General features: G+C 44.4%; 1 protein-coding gene across 3 annotated transcripts in view; it reads right to left on the reverse strand.

The window, feature by feature from the left end:
- SPTBN5 (spectrin beta, non-erythrocytic 5) overlaps nucleotides 1–15,121 on the reverse strand; it is a 349,132-nt gene that overhangs the window by 191,614 nt on the left and 142,397 nt on the right. For all 3 annotated transcript variants that reach the window (XM_033951049.1, XM_033951047.1, XM_033951048.1), the window contains exons 28-29: nucleotides 14,497–14,613; nucleotides 8,684–8,847 (exon numbers count right to left, since the gene is read on the reverse strand). In XM_033951049.1, coding sequence (XP_033806940.1) covers nucleotides 8,684–8,847; nucleotides 14,497–14,613 — 281 coding nt within the window. The remainder of the gene's footprint in view (nucleotides 1–8,683; nucleotides 8,848–14,496; nucleotides 14,614–15,121) is intronic.

A 15,121-nucleotide genomic window follows, 5' to 3' on the forward strand; every position in this document is an offset into this window, starting at 1 on the left:
TGGCTTTAAGTGCCCTTTCCTCATCAGACTTAATAGATTTACATTTTATTTTGTTTTTAAACTTTACTTTACTTAGGTATTGTTTGTTAAATAGTACTTAGCTTGAATACTTGAACTTTGGACATTTCTGACAACTATGTAAACCATTTTTATTTTTGCCTGATTTATGAATTTCATGATTGTGGCTGACGGTGCTCAAATAGAGTCTAGAATTGAGAGTTTAACAATACCTGGACTGGGTCTCCCATTCTTGGTAAATTTATCTCAGTGTGGCCTGGGCAGACTAGGTGGGGGCCTAGGTCTGTTTTTACCTGAAAGGCCTTCCTCTTTCCTGAGGAAGCCACGCTGACAGGTCAGAGTAAAACACTGCTAAGCCCACCTGCAGGTCTAGGCAGGGGTTAGCTGTGTGACAGAGTACATCTAATAAAGGCTTTCTTCTTTTGTTTGGTCTACTTCTCTATTATTCCTATCCTCTGTAGATGACCTTCTATAAAGATAATTCAATAAGGAGCCACCTGGATATAGTTGGCAAGAACATGCATAAAGGCCAGTATTTTAGTCATTAAGAGCCCGATTCTATAAGTGACGCCTCACCAATTTTCTGCACAGAACCTAAATTTTTAAATTGGCTTAAATGGCTTAAAAGTACAAAAACTAGAGGACACTCAATGAAGACTAGGGGACACTCGATAAAGTTACAGGAAAATACTTTTAAAACCAATAGGAGGATTTTTTTTCACTCAAGAGAATAGTTAAGCTCTGGAACACTTTGCCAGAGGTTGTGGTAAGAGCGGATAGCGTAGCTGGTTTTAAAAAAGGTTTAGACAATTTCCCTGGAGGAAAAGTCCCATAGTCTGTTATTGAGAAAGACAAGAGGGAAGCCACTGCTTGCCCTGGATCGGTAGCATGGAATATTGCTACTCCTTGGGTTTTGGCCAGGTACTAGTGACCTGGATTGGCCACCATGAGAACGGGCTACTGGGCTAAATGGACCATTGATCTAACCCAGTAAAGCTATTCTTATGTTCTTAAGTTAATTGAAAACACAATTAAAAGTCAATTAAAAAACACAGACCATTAAAGTTCCATATGCAAATCAGTGAGGTGCCTATGCAAAATGTAGGTGTGGTCTGGGGTGGAGTTTCAGTGTGGAATGACTTAGAAGTCAGTAGACATGTGTGTCTAATTCCTCTAACCCCCGCCCCCCTACCAAACCAATAATAATAATAATAATAATAATAACTTTATTTTTGTATACCGCCATACCCCGAAGAGTTCTAGGCGGTTCACATTATTTAGACAGAGATTACAAGTGGTTACATATCAAATTGATCATGGAGTAGTTTGACAGAGATTACGAGTGGTTACACAAATTGATCATAGAGTAGCAGACAGCAAGGAGAGAGTATTTACAAGTGATTACATATCAAAATGGTCATAGAGTTGCGAACAGCAAGGAGAGAAGTAGTGGGAAGAGGAGGGAGAACAGGGGGGGCGAGGATCAGAAGGGGGGGGAAGAGGATTGGAAGGGGCAATCCCAACCTCGCCTCCCTCCCTTACCCTTACCCTCCCCAGTTGCACCCCCCCATGCAACAATTATTGGATCATTTTGTAATTGTTCACTGGTTTATACCAAATAATTGTTAACTATTCTCTGCACCTGCAATGCATAAATTGATCTGAACTGTTTTCTGATATGCTGTAACTTCGCTGTAAATGTACAGTCTCTTAACCTGTAAACCGCTCTGAACTGATTTGTGGTATTGCAGTATACAAAAATAAAGTTATTATTATTATTATTGTTAGGCGCCAGCCAGGAAAACCCAGTCTAATATACTGGCACCTAACATTGGAATACCTACCAACGCCTATGTCGAGTTAGGCGGCACTAGGCACAATTTTATAGAAGATGCCTAGCAACTGATTGAAAACTGCGCCAGTGGCATACCTAGCATATGTGACACCCAGGGCCTATCATTTTTTGGCACCCCCCCCCCATCTGTACGAAAAACATTATTTTTAGTAACAAGCCATACGTCACACATGAGTACCTAGGAAAAGGCAGCATCTTACATACTACAGTGAGCAGTACAACAGCAATACACCTATTGTAAAACTAAACAAACCAGACTAGTACAGATCAATCCTACACCGTCAATCCTAACAGAAAACCATGTCTTTTGAACACACAGAACACAGAAAACACCTTTGCCTAATATAGATTGTCATCACAAACTAACCCCTCCCTCTTTTACAAAACTGTAGTGTGGATTTTAGCCACGGTGGTAACAACTCTGATCTCATGGAATTCTGAGCATCAGAGCTGCTACCACCATGGCTGACGCTAAAAAACGCTCCACAGTTTTGTAAAAGGGGGGATAAAATAGAAATACATAGACAAAGGTTAAATTGAACCAGCAAGAAGCTGGACTCTGCATACAATGCAACACCACAGAAACAGTGACACATGTCTCCTAAAGCAATAAATAAATAGAACATTTTTGTTCTACCTTTGTCTTCTCTAGTTTCTGCTTTCCTCATCTTCTTGTTACTCTCTTCCTTCCATCCACTGTCTGCCATCTCTCTGCCCCTATATGGCATCTTCTCTCCTTCTATGCCCCTTCCAGAAACTGTATGCCTCCCCCTTCCATCTCTCTTTTCACCCCCATTGGTCTGGCATCTATCTCCTCTCCTTCCCTCTCCCACACCTCTCTTCTGCAATCCCTTTCTTCCCTCATTTTCCTTTTCAATTTATTTTCTGCATCCATCTAGATTACATTCTTACTACCCTCTCATCAATTTCCTTTTTTACTGACTACCTACAGCTAGCCACCTCTTTCCCTCACCCCCTCCAGTATTTCCCTAACTCAATCCTTTCCCCCCCATCATGTGCCCTCCTTTTATTTATCCCCTCCTTCCATCATGTGCCCTCTTTCTCTACCCCTTCCATCTAGTACCTTCTCCTCTCTCTGTCTACTTCCATCGTCTGCTCCCCTCTTTCTCTCCTCCCATTTCCTTCCTGCATTTTCTCCCTTATCTCTCCCATCTGCACTTCCATCCAGCATAGGCTCCCCCTCTACCCGGCACACTACCATCCAATGTCTGCCCTTTCTCTCTCCATCCACCCCTCTTCAATCAGCATCTGCCCCCTTTCTTTCCCTCCGATCCAATTCCATCCAGTATCCTTCCCCCTTATGTCTTTCTCCCTTTTCCTTGTACATCTATCCCATCAGCACCACCGTTCCATACCACCTTGCCTCCTTTCTCTCCCTGCACCACTCTTTCATTCCAGCAGTCCTGCTTCTTTCTCACGATAACTGTAGCTGCTGGTCCACCCCACTCCGACGTACTAGCTCTGGAGCAGAGTCGGCAGCCATGTGCTGGAAGGTCCCGCGATGACTCCAGGCTTTGCTCCGGAAGAAGTAAGTCGGAGAGGGTTGACCCGGCAGACGCAGGGAGTTGCGGCAAGGACCTGCGATGACTGCGTCTGCTGGGTCCACCCCCTCCAACATAACTTACTTCTTCCGGAGCAAAGCCAACAGACGAGTCATCAAGGGACCTTCCTGCACCTCAGCGCAGCTGCCGTGTTTTTCAACCTTTTTACACCAGTGAACCGGCAGAAATAAAAGAATTATTTTGTGGACTGGCAAACTACTAAGACTGAAATTTAAAAAACACATTTCCGCCCCGTCTCCGCAAGCTCAGTCCCTGCAAACCATCTGATCCCATCTGCACAAGTGTCAGTTATGATTTTATATTGAACATATTTTATTAAAGTATAAAAAGAAACAATATTCAGTACAATTGTCATTTTATAAATATAAATATACAGAGCAAGGACAAACAAAACCCCTGTCTCCCCTCCCCTTCACATATATCCCCTCTACTATCAAGAAAACTGAACAAGCCAAATTATTATAGAATGCTACACAGAAATATCATGCTAACAGAATACTGCAGTCACACATGACAGGAATAGTGTTAGGGGAGTGCAACTAGGGCAACTGCCCCCTGGTCCGAGAGAGCCCTAAGCCAGCTAGAAGCTAAAGAAACACTGCCTGGGCTTTGCAGTCCCCAGTTATGTCTCTAGCAGGATATATATTTCAAATCTGATATATTCTAATGACAAAATAGAAATAAAATGATTTTTTCTACCTTTTGTTGTCTCTGGTTTCTGCTTTCCTCATCTTCTCATTCAATTCCTTCCATCCACTGTCTCTCTTCTCTCTGCGTCTTTCATTTGCTCTGTTAATGTGCCTCTCCCTTTCTTCCCCTCCAGCATCTTCTCCCCACTCTCTGTTCCCCATTTCTCTTCAGCATCTTCTCCCCATTTTGTCATCTCCATTTCCCTTCAGCGTCTTCTCCCCACTCTCTCTTCCCCATTTCCCTTAAGCGTCCTTCTCCCCCTATGTCTTCCCCATGTGCTTTCAGCGTCCTTCTCCCCCCTCTGTTTTACCCATTTCCCTTCAGCGTCTTTTCCTCTCCACACCACCTTTCCTCCCTTTCTCCCTCCCTGCCCCTTACCTTTGTGGCGCTTTCACCCCTCCCCTTACCTTCGTGGCGCTTTCACACACCCTTACCTTCATGGCGCTTTGCCCCCCCCCCAACAGGCCTGGTCTGACAAACCTTCTGGTTGCGTCAGAGACGACCTTTACGGCAGCCATATGCAACTACAATGCTACAGCTGCTGAAGAAGCACTGGCTACAAGGCAGGGAGGTTGTCAGACCGGGCCTGTTGGGGGGGGGGGTGAAAGCGCCACGAAGGTAAGGGGTGTGTGAAAGCGCCACGAAGGTAAGGGGCAGGGAGGGAGAAAGGGAGCCGATTCAACTCGGCGGTGACAGTAAGGAGGGCAGCAGTAAGGAGGGAGGGAGCGTGATAGGGACCGGGCCGGCTGTGCACCCCCCTAAAGCTGTACCCGGGCTTGACCGCCCCTCCACCCCTTCCTTGGTATGCCACTGAACTGCGCCTAACCATTAGGCTTCATTTAAAGCAGTGTCTTGCAAACTTTGAGAAGCCGCAGCACACTAAACGTGATGGCTGCGGCTTGAGGCATCTGGAAGTGTGTGGACGTCGACCCACGCATGTGTGATGTAATCATGTCGACGTCTGTACATGCATGAAGGCCCTCCAGACGGGGCCTTGAGACACCAATGGGGAGTGCTGGAAGGGGAGAGGTGCTGGTGCCGGCTGACTGCCTACAGGATGTGCTTCTCAACGTAAGAGGCATGTCTTGTAAGAAGTCAACCAGCACCGGTTCTTCTCCTCTTCCCCAGCATCTCACGGCACACTTAGGGCTAGATTCACAAAGCAAACCAATAGTGTACCGATTGGTTTGTGACCCCTTTGCTACCGGATTTCAATCGTGCCCCATTCACTAACCTCTCCTGCGATCCGCTTTGAATCCGTGCATGCAAATTAGGTGAAACGCATGAAAAGTAGGCAGGGACAGGATTCACAACACAGAATTTCACATCCGACTGGGCTGGCCGATCAACTGAAGAAGTGACTGCTGGGGACCAGTCAAAAACGTCTTTCCGACTCTGGAAGCCCTGCTCTCTGCCCTGCTCACCGCCCTCTCCTGCCTGCTTGCCGCATCGTCGCCCCAGTTTTCTCCTGCCCTTCTTCCCCGAGTCTCTCCTGCCCTTCCCCGAAACTTCTGCCTGCCTGTTCGCCACATCGCCGCCCCGGTTTTCTCCTGCCCTTCTTCCCTGAATCTCTCCTGCCCTTCCCCGCCCTGCAAGCCCGTGATTTTAACCCACGGGTTTAAAGCAGGTTAAAACCACAGGGCTCGAAGGGCTAAAAACTAATAATAAAAGTTAAAGTTTTTTAAAAAAAGAAGATCGCGGCTCCGGGCATGCGCAGATGGTCTGCACATACGTGGGGATCGCAGAAAAGTGATCCGTGTCGGTAGATGGGGGCGATCCTCCGATCGCTCCACCTGCATATTTTAGTTTGCTGAATTCAGGCAGGTTGGTGAATCTGGCCCTTGGAATCCTGGGTGGCACACAGTTTGCGAAACACTGGTTTATAGAATCAGGGCTTAAGTGTATATGTGAGCTTAGACATGCATGATGACTAGTCTTGGTTATGCACTAGTCTGTAAAATTATACCCACATATAATAGCATGAACGTTGCAGATCAGTATTCACACTTGGAGAATTTAAGTAGATTGTGGGCAAGATGCACAATTACAAAATATATAATGGCCAATATTCAAAATGATTTAAGCATCTAGAAACAGCCGCCAACTGGTTAAATGGCTTCTTTGAGGCTATCCAGCCATTTTTAGTAGCACTTAACTGGTTATCTTCACTGAAATGTCTGGTTAGCACTGAATTCAAAAGCAGAAAACTTGTGGGCATTTTAGTAGGTGGAGTCGGGTTGCCCTCCTATGAGTTATCAGTACCTTTTTTCCTACAAAAAAAAGCACTGGTTGCTGCAATATAGCAAAAATAATTAGTGCAGAACACACTCACTTTCTGCCCCCAGAAACACTCTTTCTTTGTACCAAAAAAAATATATTTTATTTTTAGCACATGAGTAGTATTTATGTTTATTAAAAACTTTATATACCACATAATAGCCAAAAAGGATCCAAGTGGTTTATAATGTATAATTCAAAACAAATTTTGAAAAGAACTCCATTCAAAAATAGAAAAGGAAAGAAAAGAAGAAAGTGATTTTTAAAAAGTACATAAAAATTCTATAACAATCAAATTATCAATAATAAAAAAATAACTAATTAATACAAAATAAGAATGTCCCCCCTTCACAACTTATTCTGCACCATCCCGATCCAATTTCTATGTGAATCGGGATGATGCAGAATAAGTTGTGAAGGGGGGACCTTTTCTTGAAGCAAACATGTCGGATATGACAGGTCCCTTTCCCGATGAGATAAGATCATCAAGAAAAAGAATATAATAAGATAAGTTTTAACCAGTTTTTATAACGGTTAAGTTATTGACATTAAGCACTTTAAGCATTTTAATAAGTTTGAGATATAATGAAGCACTTAAAAAAACCCAAAAAATTGTGAAATATATTGAGTAGGGGCTAGTGAAGAAGCCATAGCCAGTGAGAAGAATTTTGGCAAACAAGCAAGCACAAAAAATTGTGTGGTGACCAAATGGTATGTCTGAAGCCCTGATAGTTTGACTAAAGCAATTTATTAAGAAGAGAGAGCGGCAATGAGATATATACAGTGGTGCCTCGCATAACGGACGCCTCGCACAGCGAACGCTGCGCACAACGAACTTTTTGTCGTGCTCCCCACAACGAACTTCGTTTCACACAACGAAGTCGCCCGAGGGGCCCGGGGGGGGGGCGGAACTACTCTCGCCGAAGCCGGGAACAGCAGCACCCATGCAGAGAAGGAGAAGACGGCGTGTAGGGGACTCCAGTAAATGCAGAGCAGCAGCTGTGGCAATCAAAAAAAGAGGAGGTCTGCTGTTAAGGTGGACCAGGGTCCTGGAAAATTCGTGAAATCCTGCAATATTACCAGGATCTCAATACAAGTCCATGAGGATCCTGGAGATCCTGCAAATCCTGGTTTTACCCAGACCCGATTCTCTGGTCCTATCTTACGAGACCTGACCCATTTACAGCAAGTTAAGCCATGTTTAAGCTAACGAAAAAAAATCCAGAAAACATCAAAAGATTATTTCTTTTTTAACAAATAGTAATACTGTACCATGAAATACTGTTCCATCATCTCCCTCCACCTTACCCTGGATGCCGAGTTCTCCGGCCCTCTTTCTCGGCCAGCCGCACGCTTTCAGGGAGCAGCGCACGCGCGCATGCTCTGTTGCTCAATCTTCTCCTCTGACGCAACCGGAAACCGGAAGTTGCAGGAGAGTAGAACATTGACCAACTCCAGCAGCTGCGCGTGCACAGCTTTCTGGAAGCGTGCGGCTGGGTGAGGGAGAGGGCCGGCAGACTCCGCATACAAGGTGAGGTGGAGGGAGGGAAATGTAGGGCTGCAGAACGAATTATTGTGTTTTAAATGTATTCTTATGGGAAAACAGGGCTGCAGAACGAATTATTGTGTTTTAAATGTATTCTTATGGGAAAACGCGTTTCACACAACGAACGTTTCACATAACAAACTTGCTCCTGGAACGGATTAAGTTCGTTGTGTGAGGCACCACTGTAGTTGTGCTATTCTGTACAGTGGCATCTACATATGATGGTGTGTAGTTTGAAGGTGGCTATACACATGGATGGGGTTACACAAGTAAATTAGTACCTAATATTATAATTTTGTGTTTGTTTAGCAATCTAGGTATGAGCATTTACACTCCGTGACGTAACGAGGGTGGGAAGCACCTGGGACGCTGGCACCCCTTCCCCCCTCTTCTCCCCTTCCCCTCCTTCCACGCATGCCCCTTCCTTTCCCCAGTACCTCTAACTTCGCCAGCACAAGCAGCATCTACAACCTGCTGACCACACGGCCTCGGCTCTCCCTATGATGTCACGTCCTAGTCGTACAGTATATACTGGCACTGCTACTTATGTATTGAATAAGATAGGCTCATATTTTCCTTTATAGAACAGGCTCCCAATTAATTCCTCTTTATAGAATTACCCTCCACATCCACTAGCAATGAAAGATAATTGGGAAATAACCCACGCTGACTGACCAAGCTAAGTCTGACCCAGTCAAATCCATTTGCATTTACCTTGCTGCAGCGTGGTCCTGTAGGTCTTGGAGCTGTGAGTGAATCAGGTTTTGTGGCACGTCCACCTCATCGTAGGCGACCGAGCCTTGTGCTGTCAGAGTTTGGGAAGTCTGTGTTAGCTCAGCTATTCTTTTCTGGTAAATCTCAATCTCCTGTTCAATGGCCTGGAAGTAGGAGAATAAACCACCATAATAAATGAAGATTATGAGTTACCGTGTTTCCCTGAAAATAAGCCCTACTCCGAAAATAAGCCCTAGCATGATTTTCGGGGTAGGTCTTAATATAAACCCTATCCCCGAAAATAAGCCCTAGTTGCCAGCGGCAGCAGCGCTCCCCCCCACGATCCATCCAAACCACAACCGCAAGACTGAAATACAGTACCTTATAACAAACTGCATTGTTGACAGCACAGGCCCCATCGCGGCTTTCTCGCCCAGGCATTCCTTTGCTGCATTGCTGATGATGTCATCAGCTGCCGACGATGTGGTTTGTTATAAGGTACTATATTTCGGTCTCACTGTCGGGGTTCGGATGGGTGGGAGAGATGAAAAAGACACCAGGGAGAGGGAGGTATACGGCAGTGGTGGGGGGATGGGAGGGATTAAAAAATGCTCCATGGGGGGATGGGAGGGAGGGATATAAGCTGCAAGGGTTCAAGTGCACAGGGGGATGAGATAAAGGGGGGAGGGATAGAAAGATACTGCGCAAGGGGATGGGTGAGAGAGAAGGAAAGATGCTGCAAGTCTGGGGTAGAGAAAGGAAGAATTGGGGTGGAGGAGAGGAAGGGAGAGATAATCATTATACATGAAAAAAAATAAGACCTCCCCGAATATAAGACCTAGTGCCTTTTTTGGACCCAAAATTAATATAAAACAGTGTCTTATTTTCGGGGAAACACAGTATTCCAATAAGTAAGATACCCAATTAAGAAGAAGGAGATTTGGATTCTGCCTTTTCAGTAGTTCAAGGGGCATTACATTCAGGTACAGCAAGTACTTCTCTGTCCCCCATAGGGCCTGATTCTGTATAGGATGCCCAGTCTCAGCAGCCGCCTAAGCAGCTTTTGAGAATCGCACACAGGCATCCTATATAAAATTACGTCTGTCCTAACGGACAGATGTCTAACCCCGCCTAACCACCCCGATTCTCTAACTGGCATCCATGTCACAGACAGCATTTAGAGAATCGCAAAATGCTGGCACAGCTACTAAATTGATCGCGGCAAGGAAGTCTCCCTGCTATAATCACCTGAGCGGCAGGGAACCCAGGAACCCCACTGCAAGTCAGCCGGCAGGAGGGATGCCCACTCCTTCCTGCCATCACCCCCAAACCCACCTACATTGTCCATGGAAGGAGGGATGCCCAATCCCTCCTGCCGCAAAACCCCTAAACAATCTCCAGCAGAAGGGATGCCCACTCCCTCCTGCCAGCACATCCCCACAACATCCCGGGATCCTGTAAACATCTATTGTGCAACATTGCAATGACTTACTAATATATTATTAATATTATTGACTTCCTTGATACGCTTATACATGTACTTATATCAGGAAACTGCATAAAACTAGCAGAAGTATACTTTCATTATATCTCTGTTTAGAAAGATGTCACAGATAGTACAGGATTCTTCTCAGATATCATCAATCTAATATCTGGAAGGAGACAGATTCAAAACGAATGCTAGGAAGTTTTTTCTTTACCCAGCGTGTGGTGGACACCTGGAATGCGCTTCCAGAGGATGTAATAGGACAGAGTGCGGTACTGGAGTTCAAGAAAGGATTGGACAATTTCCTGCTGGAAAAAGGGATAGAGGGGTATAGATAGAGGGCTACTGCACAGGTCCTGGACCTGTTGGGCCGCCGCGTGAGCGGACTGCTGGGCACGATGGACCTCGGGTCTGACCCAGTGGAGGCATTGCTTATGTTCTTATGTTCTTATTTAATGGAATGGAATGATTGTGTCATGCTAAGACATAGAGAAACTGGATGGACATATTTGTTGCATTGTAATATTACATTACACATTTATTTCTCTGTTATTTTATATTATTGGAGAAAATTAATAAACATATTGCACTTAAAAAAAATTAATACTAATAATTGATTCTACAACACTTCAAGAATATATTTTTAAAAAGCCACTTTATTTTGGATTGTCAATAGTAGCAAATTCTATAAATGAGACACCTGAGTAACACACTTAAGAGATTAAGGGCTCCTTTTACAAAGCCGTGATAGCGTTTTTAGCACGCACGGCAATTTAGCGCACGCTAAACCCATGCTACATGGCTAGAACTAATGCCAGCTCAATGCTGGCGTTAGCATCTAGCGCTTGCAGCAATTTAGCGCGCACGCTAAAACCGCTAGTGCAGATTTGTAAAAGGAGCCCTATATGTAATTACTATATCAGGTGGGCAAGACTGAATTTTTTTTTAATTCAGAATTTTATATACAATCTTAAAGCAAAAACCAAAAAACAACTGCAGACTATGTACAAGATGCAGGCACTGTTTATTTCAAACTCTAATGGTATATACAACCTTATTACCAACCGAGGGACCCGACACGGTCCGTGTTTCGGACAACAAACCTTCCTCAGGGGTCCATGGTAGATAAGGTTTTGCAACAAACAGCATTAAAGGAAAAAACAAGTGCCCGAACGATTGTAAAAAGCCAGGGGGGAAGCCAGACACCAGCACTTCCTGACTGACCCTTCCCCCTCGCCCTCTAAAGCAAGTGCGGCAGCGGCCGGCCAGCAAGAGCAGCGCTGCCGCTCCTGCTTTAGGGGGCGTGGGGGGAGGGTCAGTTACCGAATCGAGAGGCCGATTTTGTTTGTTTTAAATCAATTCGAATTGATTCACCCGAAGTGAATCGGTGAATCGATTCAAATCATGAATTGGGCAGCACTAGTGCAGGCTCATATGGGTATCAGACTTTCCCCCATATAGCACAACAGCACCAAAATCGTCATCGGTCCTGTTTTAATCTTCTTCTTTAGTTATACTTTAAATATTTTTTCTTAAATAATTTCAGTAGAAAAAGTACTTTTAGAGTACTCATCTTAATCTACGCGGAAAGGGGTTAATATTCTAGTTTATGGCATTCCTTTTCATTTTATGTACAATGGACTCTCTGTTAACCGGAACTCAACCAACCAGAAAAAAAAAAATTAAATTAAAGAAATACTATAATACTTTAAATAAAAATGAAAATAAAATCAATTTTTGATGGAAATTTAAATGTAAACTCAGCACACCACACCTGAATACGCCCACACTTTGCCTACCATATGTCCGGTACTTTGTCTGGAACAGTTTATGGTATAGCATAGTACGGGGTATAGTATTAGTTAGGCCTATTTTTAATAGTAATTTTCAAACAACCAGAAACTACATTTATCCGACATCTATCAATCCCCATGGATGCCGGTTAACTGAGAATCTACTGTGTTTTGTTTTTATTATTATGAACCATCTTGATATGGTAAAGCATTGGTGGTATCAGATTTTAATGAACACTAACTTCTCCACCCAAGCATCCATCTTTGGTGCAATGTTCAGTTGTATAATTAGCTTAGTGGCAGTATCCCATCAGATAGAGCCCCTTGACTTACTCAACTCTAGAGCCAGCCCTGTCCAATCATCTCCCACCCCCCACCCCCACCCCGATATTGCCAGCTAACCACCCCTCCAGCGCTATCAAGCCACCTCCTCCAGCAGCTTAACAGCCAAGTTTCTAAGCCACCTTTCTCCTCCCCCAGCCAGCTACCTGCAGCCAACCAGCTATTCTCCTCCTAGTCACTCTCAACCCATCCTCCAGTCAACTATCCCCATTTGACTGGAACTGTATCTTCATAAAGATATAAACAGGATAGAGTCAGTCCAGAGGGCAGCTACTAAAACAGTCGGTGGTCTTCATCATAAAGTGTATGGGGACAAAGATCTCAAAATGTATACTTTGGAAGAAAGGCAGGAGGGGGTGAGATATGATAGGGACATTTAAATACCTCCTTGGCATAAATACATAGGGAGGGGTAAGTTCCTTATAATTGAAAGGAAGCTCTGGAATGAGGGGGCATAGGATGAAGGTCAATGTGGACAGACTCAGAAGTAACCTGATGAATACTTCTACACAGAAAGTGTAGTAAATTCATGGAATTGACTCCCAGTGGATTTGGTGGAGATGAAGACTATCTGAATTCAAGAAAGCTTGGGAGAAGTACATAGGATGTCTAATGGAGAAAAAGAGGTAGTAGATGGCATAGGCATCAGAGAGGGGGAAGCCACAGGAGCCATGGCCTCCCCCCAAATTTGCACTCGATGGTTAGTGCCCGCCCTCACACCCGTTTCCCGATGTTGTACTTTATATTTTCGGGGCAGCGTCAACGAGCAGGCCTGCCCTGGAACCCTTCATTCTGCTCATTGACGCTGCGTGGCGGCTGTCCCAAAGATTTAAAGTATAACATCAGGAGGAGGTGGAGTCAGGAGCTGGTGACAGGCCGTGCGGCAGGATTCCGTTGGGGTTAGCCCCCCCCCCCCCAACCAAATAGAGTTCTGCTGCCTATGGTAGATGGTATGGTTGGGCAGACTGGATAGGCCACATCGTATTTATCTGCCTTTGTGTTTATGTGTTTCTATAACTAGCCAGGCACCTCCTTCCCACATCCAGCCACCCATCCCCAGTCAACTAATCAGCCTTTCCCTTCCCATAGCTAGCCAGTCATCTCTAGTGAACCAGTCAAAAACCTACTTCTCTAAAATCAGCAAACACCCCAGCCTTCTTGCCCTCCTCAAACAGCCCCCATTTTCTTGTTCTAATCTGATATTTCCTGGCCGCCATCCTATGAAGCATTCTAGCACTCTGTAGCACTCAATGAGTTTAACTTGTGTGGTGTTTGAATTCTTGCACTGTTCTCGGTGTCACTGATCCCTAGGATACAGTGTAGAAAACTGTACACTCATGGAGAGATGTGCCATGCTGACAGGCATCAGTTGTACCTAGAGTGAAGTGCAAGCACACAAGAAATGACTTTGAGGCATTTACACACAGATTACGACACAGCCCCACATGCCACTGCCAGTATCTAGTTGTGACCCTGTTAATGTGGAAGTGCTTTCACAGATAGTAACATAGTAAAGGACGGCAGATAAAGACCTGAACAGTCCATTCAGTCTGCCCTTAAGCTATACCCTTTAAAAAATACATGATTAGATTAACTTGTCTCTTCTTTGATATTTCTGGGCCGTAGACTGCAAAGTCTGGTATTAGATTCCAAATGCTGAAGTTGCCATCCAAGCTCACTCCAGCTTATCCATTCCTGTTGTTTGCAGGATATCTACCATAAAATCTGGCCAGTAACATCCTCATGTTCCATATTAGTGGAGTTCACATTGATGCCCATCCCAGACCATCCTACACCAAATCACCATATATGGAACACAGACCGTGAAGGTCTGTCCAATACTGACCTTAGTTCTTTAATTTACATCCTTCGTTTTCTAATTAGAGATCCTCTATTTTTATCCCACGCTTTATTGAATTCCATCACCGTTTTCCTCTCCACCACTTCCCTCGGGAGGGCATTCAAGGCACCTACCACCCTCTCCATGAAGAAGAATTTCATAACATTGCTCTTAAGTCTTCCTCCCTGTAACCTCAAATTATGCCCTCTAGTTTTACCATTTTTTTCTTCTCTGGAAAAGATTTGGTTCTATATTAATGCCTTTCAAGTATTTAAATGTCTGTGCCATATCTCCCCTGTCCCTCCTCTCCTCCAGAGTATACTGGACTATGGACTTCAATGGAAAGAGTTACCTTGTGTTTCTTCATGAGTGTTAGGGTTGCAGCTTCATCCTTGCCATAGTCGTTACTAGTTACCAGTGGAAACTTCTCTGCCACATGATTCCCCAGGTCTGATACATCCAAAAGGAACTTTAAAATCAGAAAGGAAAAACAGTACTAGCAGCACTCGCCTATGCATGGGGCATGTATGAATGACTTATCACATCCAACTTTTACTTTCTCCATGTTGGCTTAAAAATGATAGTTTCTTAATTATACCGTATTCATCAAAAATATTTAAATCTTTCTGCTGATTTCTACATGCATTTCCAGCAGCATAAGATATAACAGTCTGATTCCAGCATCATGTTTCTGCAGCATTTATTTGGATTGAGATAGGCTGAAGGTTCATTAAGCCCAGTACACTGTTTCCAACAGTGGCCAATCTAGGTCGCAAGTGTCTGTCAAGATCCCAAAAGAGTAAAACAGTTTTTATGCTGCTTATCCTTGAAATAAGCAGTGGATTTTCCCAAGTCCATCTTAATACTGGCCTTTTTTAAAAACACTGCTAAATGAACTGCTTTCACCACATGCTGTGGTAAAGAATTCCAGAGTTTAATTCCAGAGGAAGTGATCCCTGATCAGGCCACATGGGTGT

Source organism: Geotrypetes seraphini, chromosome 7, assembly GCF_902459505.1.
Source record: "Geotrypetes seraphini chromosome 7, aGeoSer1.1, whole genome shotgun sequence".
In the NCBI taxonomy this organism is placed as follows: domain Eukaryota; kingdom Metazoa; phylum Chordata; class Amphibia; order Gymnophiona; family Dermophiidae; genus Geotrypetes; species Geotrypetes seraphini.